This window comes from Felis catus, chromosome B4, assembly GCF_018350175.1.
Source record: "Felis catus isolate Fca126 chromosome B4, F.catus_Fca126_mat1.0, whole genome shotgun sequence".
NCBI lineage: Eukaryota > Metazoa > Chordata > Mammalia > Carnivora > Felidae > Felis > Felis catus.
The window spans coordinates 58,572,605-58,586,161 of record NC_058374.1 but is presented as its reverse complement, the minus strand read 5'-3'; the positions used below and the strand labels follow the sequence as shown (position 1 = coordinate 58,586,161).

The 13,557-nt window shown below is 35.2% G+C and overlaps 1 protein-coding gene across 3 annotated transcripts in view; it reads left to right on the top strand.

Moving 5' to 3' along the window:
• The window catches only part of KRAS (KRAS proto-oncogene, GTPase), a 40,370-nt gene that overhangs the window by 11,758 nt on the left and 15,055 nt on the right, over positions 1-13,557 (top strand). For all 3 annotated transcript variants that reach the window (XM_023256853.2, XM_045061560.1, XM_045061559.1), the window contains exons 3-4: positions 10,251-10,429; positions 11,936-12,095. In XM_023256853.2, the coding sequence (XP_023112621.1) occupies positions 10,251-10,429; positions 11,936-12,095 (339 nt within the window). The remainder of the gene's footprint in view (positions 1-10,250; positions 10,430-11,935; positions 12,096-13,557) is intronic.

Sequence of the window (13,557 nt, the reverse complement as noted above, 5' to 3'; positions counted from 1 at the left end):
CTTTCTTTTTTTAAAAGATTCAACACATTGGATAATGCAGATGTATCTTGGATAATGAAATTGGTACTAGGCCAATTAAAGAATAGCTGAGAGATATACAATACAGAACATGAAAATTATATTGGCATTTGTAATTATTAAGATTGGATCTGTGATTGATCCTGCTTCACATTCTGTCCTTGGCATCAAGTGATAATTTATGGCAAGATGCCACATGACTTCAATAGATTACAGGTGTATGCTTATTGTATCTTTATTTTCAAAATCTGTTACGCAAATTTTCCTTGAGTTTATTCAGATTTTTGAACCAGCTTTATCTCTTGGAAGTAGTGTACCTTTTATTCTCTCTAGTCTTAAGCTAAGATTCAACATTCTCATCATTTTAAGTATTCCTCACTTAGTAGAAAAACGTTTGTTTTCTTTATTTTTACTTGTAATCAATCAATGTCTTAATCAAAAATTCTGTCATGAGAACCCTAATCAAAACAGAGATCCTTTGTCATCTTCAGAGTTTTAGCTTTCCTTCCCTGGAGCTTGCCCCAGCTCGATTATACGTATTTTGAAATACGGTGACCAGTTTTGCAAAAAGTAGTCCAAGTGTAGATGTTCAGTGATCTTATAAAAACAGGATACTGCTGTTGCCATATAGTTCCTAGTAGCCAGTGGCCTGCCCCCTGACCTTTTTGGCCTATAATAGCATGTGTAATGTAATCTATAAAAGCATATAGTTACCCTTTTTATAGCACTTTTCATTTTATAAAGGAGGTTCATAGTTTTTAATCTTAACCTGTATACAAAGTCCTGTATGTTATTATTTACCTACTTTTACTGCTGAAGGACAGTGGCTTAGAGTATGTGAGTATGTGAGACATTAGGTAGTTTGTCGACACTCACAGTAGAACTTAGTGAGGTTCCGCGACTGCCCATAGCCTAGCCTATTTCTGGCCTAGATTTCTGTCCTGAGCATCAGATCTCTATATCAAGCTGCCTCCGGGTCAAACCCATAAGCGTAGGGAATTTGACATGCCCCAGATTGAACTCATCTTTTCCTCTAGTCTTCCCCTTCGGTTCCTATGCCCAGTCAGTAAACTGCCATTAAAAAAATTGAGATATTATTCATACAGCCTAAAATTCATCCTTTTAAAATATACAGTTCAGTGGTTTTTAGTATATTCACGAAGTTATATGACCATAACATTTTTGTCACCCCAAAAAGAAGCCCAATACCCATTAGCCGTCACTCCTTAGTCCCTTCTCCTGCTAGCTGCTGGCCACAACTAATTTACTTTCTCTGTGGATTTTCCTATTCTGAATATTTCATAAAATCGGAATCCATACAATATGTGGCCTTTTGTGTTTGGGCTTCTTTCATGTAGTGTAATGTTTTCAAGGTCCATCCATGTTATCACATGGTTCAATACTTTATTCCTTTTTATGGCTGAATAATATTCTGTTGTGTGGATATTACCATACTTTGTTAATCAATTAGTTCATGGGCATTTAGATTGTTTCCTCTTTTTGGCTATTTTGAATAATGTTGCTGTAAACATTGGTGTACACTTTTGTGTGTGAATGTATATTTTCAGTTCTCTTGGGTATATACCTAGAAGTAGAATTGCTGAGTCACGTGGTATCTTTATGTTTAACTGTTTGAACAGCTGTCAGACTCTTCCACAGTGGTTGCAATATTTACATTCCCACCAGCAATGTATGAGGGTAGTTCTGCCAATTTTACCCATTAAATAGTTCTCAAAACTATTTAGTCTTCTCCATCTATACTATTGTTTCTGTCTTCAGGTTCTGTCATTTCTTGTAATAGTTTCTTGACACTCCTAGCCTCCAACCTGGTTCCTTTCTATAATTTTTCATAATCTAATAGTGAGCTTGCTAAATCTGATTTTCCTTTCTACTTAAAAACCTTCCAGTAGGGGCGCCTGGGTGGCGCAGTCGGTTAAGCGTCCGACTTCAGCCAGGTCATGATCTCGCGGTCCGTGAGTTCAAGCCCCGCGTCAGGCTCTGGGCTGATGGCTCAGAGCCTGGAGCCTGTTTCCGATTCTGTGTCTCCCTCTCCCTCTGCCCCTCCCCGTTCATGCTCTGTCTCTCTCTGTCCCAAAAATAAATAAAAAACGTTGAAAAAAAAAAAACCTTCCAGTAATTTAGTATAAGATAGAGTTCAAAATTCCTTGATGTGGCAGACAAGACCCTCCATAAGCTGACCTCTTGATTGTGGAGTTTCACTTCTCCTTACCAGTAATTCCTCTAAGTTAAAGTTGTATTGAACATCTTGGTTCCATGTACTCAACGTAGTGTTTCATGTTTCTATGCATTCTCTTTGCTCCTTGCTGCCTGGAGCCGCTGGTCTTTCTTAATTCATACAAGCAGAGTTGATCTCTTCTTCCTGTGTGCCACCATTGTGCTTTGTCCAGCACATGGCATTGCATTTATTTCACTGAGTTTTAATTGTCTGTATATCATATCTCTTCTAGCAGTCCTAGCTCTTTGAGGTCCAAAACTTTAGAATTCCTGGCATAATATATGATACTTACTATTTTTGTAAGCGTCCCTATGATGCAAGAGAGAATCAAGTGGGTAGGTGGGAATGAGCTCATAAGCCTGTGTTTATATCTCTCAAATTCCATGTTTCTTCCCTACTATAATTCCAACATACTAGGCAGTTATACAGGATTTTAGCTGTCTTTGAGAACTAGCTTTCTATAACAATCTTTGATGGCTTATAACCAGTAGTGTGGACCACATTATTCTATGATGGATGCAAATAATCTTTTGGAAGAGTAGCAAAATACTTGAGCATTAAAGGAGTAAAAGTGAGTTTCTCATTTTTTCCTATAGATGTTATTTAGTAGTATGTGAAAAGTACTTATGGTACTTAACGCATTAAGAAAACCTTATTAAACATTTCAAGGGGCGCCTGGGTGGCTCAGTCGGTTAAGCGTCCGACTTCAGCTCAGGTCATGATCTCGCGGTCTGTGGGTTCGAGCCCCGCGTCAGGCTCTGTGCTGACAGCTCAGAGCCTGGAGCCTGTTTCAGATTCTGTGTCTCCCTCTCTCTGACCCTCCCCCATTCATGCTCTGTCTCTCTCTGTCTCAAAAATAATTAAGGTTAAAAAAATTTTTTTTCAAAAGTAAATCCCCAAATAATACTTTAGCTCACATTTTCAGCAGTCCTGTTCATGTTTACAAGAGCATCTGATGGAATCAGCAGCATGAAGAAGGAGATTAAATGGGTTAATGATTATAATATGTTTATCACAGTATCTGAATACTGTTTTGTTGTTGTTTACTATGGTGTCTTCCCATGTCAGGGGTTCACTGCCTGAGTTGGAAAACTAAATTGAGTGTGTTAAAAGGTGAACATACTGAGTAACTTGGTTACTATTAATTATAATAGAAAATTGACAAAGTGATGTCTTGGTCCATGAGTTTATCTCATCTTGAATGATTTAGTCTTAATTCTCAAATTCCTCTAATGGTTCTACAGATAAATTTCTATGCATAAAACAGCATTTAAAGGTGTTTTAACAAACTTGAAAACACTTTTAAAAAATTATACAAGTCAGTGCAAAAAAAAAGATGAAAATTCCAAGTGGGCAAAGGACACATGTGATGGGAGTAAATATGGAAATATGAAAAAATCCTATATAACATTATTAGTCCTCAAAGAAATGGATATTAAAACAGTAAGAATTTTTAGCTTAATAAACGGACAGAAATTTAAAGAAAAATAAAAGTATAAAATCTATTGTTAGTGAGTGATGATGAAGCTGGTACACTCTTAATGTTGTATGGAAAATTTGATACTGAACACAATGTATGCACCAACCAGCTTTTTCATATCTTAACATTCTGCCACATTTGGTGTAGATCCTTTTTCTTTTTCAAGATACAAAACTTAATACAGTTAAAGGCCCCTGTGATCTCTGTAGTCTTACTCTCTTCCCTCCCATAAATGTTTTAAAATCTTTCTTATATATTGTTTTGTTTGTATTTTTACATTAAAGCTTTCATATTATATGAAAGTTGCTTGAATACATTTATTAAGAGTCTTGATATAATTTTAAAATTTACAACTTCATAGTTCTAATATAATTTACAGTATCTTAAACTTGTGCTTATTTGTAGAAGACTGTGTTATAGTGTGTGCATTTATTTACATTGAATGGATTCATTCATTTAACAGACAGTACTGATTACCCACTGTGTTCAAGACTTTACACATGAGGTGTATAGTGGTGAGCAGAGCAGATGTGTGCCCCAACCATTATGGATGGCATATAGATAGTAATTAAACAATTAAACCAAAAAAAAAAAAAACCCAAAAAAACATAGTTACAAATTATAATACATGCTGTGAAGGAAATACAGAGGTGCTGAAGAAGTGGTAAGCCCTTTGGATTTTATTTTTAAAAAGGAAGGGATGCTATTAGAAGACTTTAAGCAAGCGAGTGACATGATTTAGCTGACATTTAAAAACGATCACTAGCTGCTCTGTGGAGAACATATCTTAAGAGTAACAATAGGGATCCCTGCTAGGAAGCAGTTGTAAGAAATTGCATGAGACCAAATAGTTGTCATGGACTAAGGGGATGGTAGTGGTGGTGGTCGATGCTTGGATTTGAAGTATATTTTGAAAACAGATAAATGGCATAAGGTTGTGAGTCAGTATTAAATGCCTATGTAATCTTTCTTTGTAAGACATCTTAGGATGCCATTTTAGGTATATGTCTATTTTCACTGTCATTAAAAAAAAAAAAAAAATAAACCCTTTTTCCTTAGCACATTTACCAGAAGGGGTATTATTTTGTCAAAGGCTGTGAACATTTGTATAGCTCTTGGTAAATATCGTAATTGCTTTCCAAAAGGATTGTGCCTGTTTATTGTTATCGCCAGATAACTACGATTAACTACTATCTACGATTAACTTTTTCCGGCATGGTAGATTTCATTTAGTATTTCAGTATTTCAGTAAATTAAAAAATAGCACTTTGGCCAGGAGTGAAGGGAAATATATGGAATAACTTTCGTTCATTTTATTATGTTGAATTAATTTAAGTGGCTTTATCCTCATTTGCAAAGGATGTTAGTAACCTATGTACCTGATATGAAAGTTTATTCTCTTTGAAAGGCTGGAAATAATACTCATGAAAAATGTAAAGTCTTCTGGTACCTGGCTGGCTCAGTTGGTAGAGCATGGGACCCTTGATCTCAGCAGGGCCATGAGTTTGAGCCCCACACTGGACATAGAGCTTACTTTAAAAACAAAAAAGTAGGGGTGCCAAGGTGGCTCAGTTGGCTAAGCATCTGGCTCTTGGTTTTGGCTTAGGTCATGATCTTGTAGTTCTTGGGATCGAGCCCCTCATCAGGCTCTGTGCTGATAGCGCAGAGCCTGCTTGGGATTCTCTCTTTCCCTCTTTGTCTTCCCTCGCCCTGCTCCTGCATGTTCTTCTCTCTCTCAAAATAAATAAATAAAACTTAAAAAAAAAAGTAAAAATTTTGAAAAAAGTAAAGTCTTGATCTTTTTCTTGCTTCATTCTTAACTGGTTTCATTATAGAACCTATGTTTTTAAATTGGTTAGGCTTTGATAACTTGTACTTTTTCAAAGTGGTGATTTTTTTTTTATAGATGAAAAGAACAAATAATATTAGTTGAGAATACTTCAGATTTGTGAAGTTATTTTATTAGCTTAGAGCAGGGGTTGGTAAACTTTTCTCTAAAGGGTCACATTGGTCTTTGTCGCATAATCTTTGCTTTTTTTTTTTTTAATAACCATTTAAAAGCATAAAAACTATTCTTAGCTGGTGGGCCATGAAAAAACAGGTGGGCAGAATTTGGCCTGTGGGCCAGTAGTTTGCTGAACCCTTAGACTCTAATCTTGGGAAAGAGTCTTCATTGATGTAAATTTTTTCTACCTCCATATATTTCTTTTCTTATGGCTAACCTGAAGTTAGAACAAAATCTTTAGTATTTGTATATCATTTTTGCTTGCTTTCTGCTTTGTATACTTCATCATTTAACACTTTGTTCTTAAGCTTCTGCCAAGTTGCACTGCCTTTTTATATAGCTCAGTGACTGATTGCACTTCTAAGGATGACTGTAGTTAAAATTAGCTTTGGAAATACTGAATTTCTAACCTAAATCTATTATTTCTAATCAGGATATTCTACTCCATTGCACATAAGTAGGTTGTAGATTACTTTTTTCAGTAACTAAATGTGACTCGTAACTTTGCTGGCAATTTTGTTAGGGTTTAGAAGGGAAAAGATAATGGGAATGAAATACATCAGTGAATAGGGACTGCTTTTCCAGTTTCTCGGTCCCTTTGATGGAGTATTCATCAAAAATGCAAAATGTTTAAAAAATTTATAGATGGGAATCACTGAGGTACATCTTGGAGGAATTCTATGTGGACAGATGGTGAGTAATCCCCCAGCCACACCTTAGGTATAGACTTTGGTGGCTCCAGAAGACTATGGTCCTTAACTTTATTATTGGTAGAAACTTTTAGATGTGAAGACTAAGTAAAGTTTCAACTCTAAGGTTAACCTAAGTTAGAATTGGTAAGTGAAGAATGTGAGGTGATAGAAATAGGTAAGGAAAGTCTTTCATCTGTAGCTACACCTGGTAACGAACGGATTGACTAAGACACTGTACTTTACTCTCAATTCCTGCTCTTTCATCACATTTCAAAAATACTGGTTTTCAATTTATAATATATAGGAGTTTTTTCAAGTACTTAGTTAAGGGAATAGGCTTAAAAAATCCAACCAGATGTTCAAATCTTTAGTAAGAAGCTTCTTTTTTAGAAAATCAATACCCATCCTGGGCACCTGGGTGGCTTAGTCAGTTAAGTGTCCATTAGCTTACGTCATGATCTCACAGTTTGTGGGTTTAAGGCGCACGTCAGGCTTTGTCCTGACAGCTCAGAGCCTGGAGCCTGCTTTGGATTCTCTGTCTCCCCCTCTCTCTGTTCCTCTCCTGCTCATGCTCTCTGTCTCTCAAAAATAAACATTTAAAAAAAAAAGGGGGGGGCGCCTGGGTGGCTCAGTTGGTTGAGCGTCCGACTTTGGCTCAGGTCATGATCTCGCGGTCCTTTGGTTCGAGCCCCGCGTCGGGCTCTGTGCTGACAGCTTGGAGCCTGGAGCCTGTTTCGGATTCTGTGTCTCCCTCTCTCTCTGACCCTCCTCCACTCATGCTCTGTCTCTCTCTCTCTCTCTTTGTCAAAAATAAATTAAAAAAAAAAAAACATTAAAAAAAATCGATACCCCTCCTTTTTTTCTCTCTGAAGAGATAATTCATTTTATTATAGACAATTTGGAAAATATAGTTACTTTAAAAGATAACCATGACATCATAGTCTAATATGGTAGTCTTTCACACTTTTAAAATTGAAAGTCATAGGGAAAAAAAAATTAAAAAACAAAAAAGGTTGGGGGTGCCTGGGTGGCTCAGTCGGTTGGGCGTCCAACTTCAGCTCAGGTCATGATCTCACGGTTCGTGAGCTTGAGCCCTGCGTCAGGCTCTGCTGGCAGCTCAGAGCCTAGAGCCTGTTTTGGATTCTGTGTCTCCCTCTCTCTCTGCCCTTCCCCTGCTCACTGTCTGTCTCTCTCAAAAATAAATAAACATTAAAAAAAATTTTAAATTAAAAGTCATAGGGGTGCCTCATCTGGTTAAGCATCTGACTCTTGGTTTTTCAGCTCAGGTCATGATCTCACAGTTCATGAGCCCCACTAACAGCACGGAGCCTGCTTGGGATTCTCTGTCACCCTCTTTCTCTCTGCCCTCCCCCACTCGTACTGTCTCTTTCTCTCTCTCTCAAAATAAACAAATAAACTTAAAAAAAAAAGATTTCAATGCATTAAGAAAAAATTAAAAGTCATAGAAAGGAATATGTTTAATGTAGCATCTAGTACCAAAAAAAAAGATAGGTATTTCTTTATCAAAAACATAGCCTTTTAACATTTTGGTGTATATATCACCAGTTTTAAAATAATACATACAGATACATGTATATAGATATATTCATATATTTGGGATCATGCTACACATATATATCTTTGTGTTCTATAAAGAATTTTCAAATATTTTACCAAAAACATGATTTTTAATGACCGTTCTTTTTCTTTAATGATAGAATGGTCTATGTAGTAATTCATGAACTAAGGGCACTTTAATACTATAGCCCACATGTGGAACAATAAGAAACAATAAGTCCTTGGTTTACACTTTATACCCATTTTCAGCCCTCCCTCTTATTCCATGACTTCACCTTGCACCATCCCTTTCCCTTTTTTTTTTAGTCCTATTTTGGCAGAGAGTACATGAAGTCTTAAGTATTAATCAAAAGTCAGAGGAAAATAAAATTTTCATTTTAATATTCTATAATGTTATCTACTCCCTTTCCTTTATTCAGTCTTAGAGTTGCAAAATCTCTTTAAGATATTCATCTTTCTCCCTCCCTTTCTTGATGCCCCTTTTAATAGAGGCCCCACAGAATTTGCAGATAAAGCAGTCCTGCTCTCTAGAGTTATCATAGTATCTATCTGGCTGTTAGATATTTCCAGGATTTCAGAAATGGATAAGTGCATCAAAATCCTCAGTACTGACCTTGCTCTTATGTATTCTTTTGACTGTTAAGGAAATAAATGCGTGACAATTATTTGTAAATTGATTTTTTTGCCATTCTAAATCATCCTGAATAACAGAGTTGGTAGAGCTCTCCCATTTCTGTAATAATTATTTTCTTTAATAGAGCATTGGCTGGGGGGGGGGGGCACCTGGGTGGCTCAGTCAGTTAAGCATCCGACTTCAGCTCAGGTCATGCTCTCGCGGTTTGTGAGTTCGAGCCCCGCGTCGGGCTCTGTGCTGACAGCTCAGAGCCTGGAGCCTGCTTCGAATTCTGTGTCTCCCTCTCTCGCTGCCCCTCCCCCGTTCACACTCTGTCCTGTTTCTCTCTCTCTCTCTCTCTCTCTCTCTCTCTCTCTCTCTCCCCCTCTCCCCCTCTCAAAAATAAACATTAAAAAAAATAATAGAATATTCGGGTCATTTTGTTCATAATATGAATACTTGCATTGTTGAATCTCTGTATAACACTTTTTTATAAATCTTTTTTTTAAATTGTGGTATGGTGTATGTATCTTATATATAATATATATTTTATATATCATTGCAGCCATTCTTGAATGTACAATTCAGTGTCATTAAGTAAATTCACAATGTTAAGCAGCCATTAGCTCTATTTCCAGAAGTTTTTCATCATCCCAAACTGAGACTCTGTGCCCATTAAACAATAAAATCCCCTCTCTCCGTGTGTGGTATAACCTCTATTCTACTCTTTGTCTCTGTGACTTTACCTATTTTAGGTATCTCATGTAAGTGGAATCATAGATATTTGCCTTTTTGTGTGGCTTATTTCACTTAACACAATGTTTTGCAAGTTTCTTTTATATTGTAACATATGTCAGAATTTCATTTCTTTTTAGGGCTGAATAAAATTCCACTGTGTATATATTCTACGTTTTGGCTATTGTAAATAATGCTGTGATGAACATTGGCATACAAGTATCTGTTTGATTTCCTGCTTTAATTCTTTTGGTTATATATGTAGAAGCAGAATTGATGGATCATATGGTAATTCTGTTAAACTTGTTGAGGAACTGCCAAACTATTTTCCACAGTGGCTTCACCATTTTCCATTCCTACCAGCAATGTATAAAGTTGCCAGTTTCTCCACATCCTTGCTAACACTTGTTTTCCTTTTTTTTTTTTTTTTTTTTTTTTTTTAAATAATAACCATCCTGGGTGGTATCTAACTCTTGATTTTGGCTCAGGTCATGATCTCACAGTTTGGTTCATGGGATCAAACCCCACATCAGGCTGTTCACTGACAGTGTGGAGCCTGCTTAGGATTCTCTTTCTCCCTCTCTCTTTGCCCCTCCCCTGCTCATGCTCTCTCTTTCTCTGAAAATAAATAAAGTTAAAAAAAATAATAGCCATCCTAATGGGTGTGAAATGGTAGCTCCTTGTGGTTTTGATTTGCATTTCCATAATGATGTGTTGAGAGTCTTTTCATGTGTGTAATGGCCATTGATGTATATTCTTCTGAGGAATGCCTATTCAGGGCCCTTTGCCCAGTTTTGAATTGGGTTGTCTTTTTGTTGTTGAGTTGTGCATAACACCTTTTTAAAAGTAAAAGGTGCACCATAATAATCCAGACTGTGTTTCTCCCTTCTCAGGATTCCTACAGGAAACAAGTAGTAATTGATGGAGAAACCTGTCTCTTGGATATTCTCGACACAGCAGGTCAAGAGGAGTACAGTGCAATGAGGGACCAGTACATGAGGACTGGGGAGGGCTTTCTTTGTGTATTTGCCATAAATAATACTAAATCATTTGAAGATATTCACCACTATAGGTGGGTTTAAATTGATAATAAAATGACATTGAGGAGTAATTATTTATATCCTTCATTTCCTGAGTCTTTGCTGACTACCATCCGCTAATTATCTAATTTGAATTTTAAAATAATAATGAGGTAGGCATTATATCCCTGTTTTACAAATGAAGTTCTTGAGGATTAGAGCAGTTGAGTAACTTGTTCCAGATCGGGTAGATGGCAGTGCTGGAATTGAAACTTAGGCTTGTTTGACTTCAAAACCTGTGCTCTTAATCACTGTACACTAGGGTCACAGGGCCTTAAGGTGGAGCCATGATAAAAATGAAAACCATCAACAAAAATACGAAAAGGTAATTGAGGTGGTACCACTCAAATAGCCTTAAAAATAATTGAGTATATTTGGTGTAGAATTTCTTGTAATTGGATAAACATTGGCTTTAGATAGTTAAGAAAAACAAACTGAAGCAGTGAAAGATTAAAATACTAGAAAAATTACACTTCATAAAGAATCTGACAAATCTGCATAAAATTGACTTTAAAAGAATCATTGCATTAAATATAGTTTATATTCTATTGCTTTGAGGATGTCCAGTTTTCAAAAAAGTGCATATTAAACATCCCATTCATTAGCTATGTTTTATAACAGTGAGTTAGCCCAGTTAAGAGGTTTAACATTTTACCTAATACATTTCTTACAGCATGTTTTCCTTGTAGTCTGGTAATAGAGAAAAAGAAATTTGAGTGGGTGACAGTGTTTTTGTAGAATAGTAAATAGGTGTCAGTATGTTTGTTAAGCTATAAAGTTTACTTAGCTAATGAGTAGAGGAACTGGGAATCTGAACCAGTTCTAACTCTGTTGTCTTGCTTCTTCCTCCATGCTGTATCTTTGAAATTAACCCAAAATTGTGAAGGAATATAATTTTACCCCAAATTTAAAGTTTATGCACATCTTCTTGGAAAACAAACAAACAAACAAACAAATCTTAGAAGGACTTTTAACAGAATAAACAGTATAGTAACATCAATGTTGTCCACGTAGAAATCAGAACCTTTCCACCTTGGTGGTCTCTTTTTTGAGAAAGGTATGTGACAATTAGGTCAGTATCGTAATTTATGTTTTTGTATAAACATTTTAAATTCTGTACATATACATTTAATAACATATACAGGATATGTTTCTAAGGTTATAATTTTAAAAATTAGGTATAGCAGTTTTTTTGGCTTAAAATTTTTCAATATTTTCTGTTTTATCATTGTGACCTACCTGCGTTTGAACCTATTAGATTGTAGTTTTCCTATATTTTTGGATATTTTATCTTTTAAGAGACACAGAAATTCTCTGTTTAAAATGGAGAAAAAAAAATAACTAGATGAGGAAGCAAGGAAAATTTGGTGTGGTGGAAACTAGGAATTACATTAAATGTCTTCTTTCAGCCATATTTTATAAGAAAATTACGGACAATTTTTGAAAGATTTTTTTTTTGTTACTAATGTCTCCACTGTAACTTTTTTTTTCCTCCCCAGAGAACAAATAAAAAGAGTTAAAGACTCTGAAGATGTACCTATGGTCCTAGTAGGAAATAAATGTGATTTGCCTTCTAGAACAGTAGATACAAAACAGGCTCAGGACTTAGCAAGAAGTTATGGAATTCCTTTTATTGAAACATCAGCAAAGACAAGACAGGTAAGTGAAATTTAATCAATATGTAATATAGTAATCAATATAGTAATCAATATCTATTCTCTGCAAACTATATCAGATAATTTTAATCATTAATCATAATTTGCTAACGTATATTCTCGTAACATCATTTTGAGGGCAGGAGGGCAAGAGCATTGATAAATGTACATGCCTGATAGCATAACTGTTACATTATTTAATATAATTTAGTTTTTTCTTTCCGTTATGCTAAAATAGGAAAAAAAACAAAACAAAACAATGTTTACTTGGTAAATGTTCTTTTAAGGGTATGAAAGGGCAGCATTTCTTAATCCAGTGTCCATGGTATTACTTTTGGCTTTGGTTTCTTTCCACATTGAACATTTCTCTTAAACTCAGCACATCTTACATTCAGCATTCAAGAAATGTGGGAATTTTTTTTAACTGTTATATTTATAAAGTCAAAGAACAGGGGAACAAATACTGAGTTTCCTATTTTAGAAGTGTTTTGAAGAGTATTAGGTCATGTGTTTCTAGATTAAATTTTGTTTGAAGAATTTTACTTCTGTAGACTTTTTTTAAGGATATATTTATTTTTGGAGAAAGTTTTTATTAAAGCAAGAGGATATTTAGAAAGTAAATGGAAATTCTCAGTTATTCATTTGCTCTGTTGCTCTGACAAAAATTAATGCCAGATTGACCCTGAATTTTTTCAGAAATTATCTTCATTTTTAAAAGTAACTTTTTCTCTAAGTGAAATAAAATAATTTCAGGTACATTATGTAACCTATTTGTGTGAAATGAGAGTTTAACATACAGAAAAAAAATTCTAGAAAGGAATACATAAGGATATGATGGACTGTAATTTTCATATACTAAGAAATTGATCAATTTATGTTCCATACAAGATGAACGTTTATTTTGGGTTTTGCTCGTTACATGTATATGTGAACCCAGAAAAACAGTTTTGTGGAATTTAACTTCTGTAATGCTAGGAGTTAAGAAAATTGATGAACAACTCATTACATATAAAACAGGTTAAACTTATAAAAACAGGTATTGGAAAACTTTCACTCAATTTTGTAAAGGTGTAAATATTTTCAAGTAAACCATTATTCAGCTAGTGTGTATGTCTGTTTCCCTAGTGGAAAAGCTTATGTACTGCTTCATGGCTGTACAAATTGATACACACTGAAAAAACAATGAATTCTATTTTAAGTTTTTTGGGAGGATTAAAAGCTGAATTTCTATGGTTTGATTATAGTATAAATATGTCATTCTAAAACCTGACTTATAGGTTCAAGAAAGAAGTTGGTATATAGCACTTCACTTTATTTCAGAGGAGTTAAGATTTCATTCAAATCTATTCCCGGGTCCCAAAGACTGGGAAGAGTTTGGTTTCTGTCTTCTTTTTACTGATCTTCTCTAACCAGACTTCTTGATTTCCCTTATAGAGGAAGTACTCAAAAAACATATTTTGCAAACG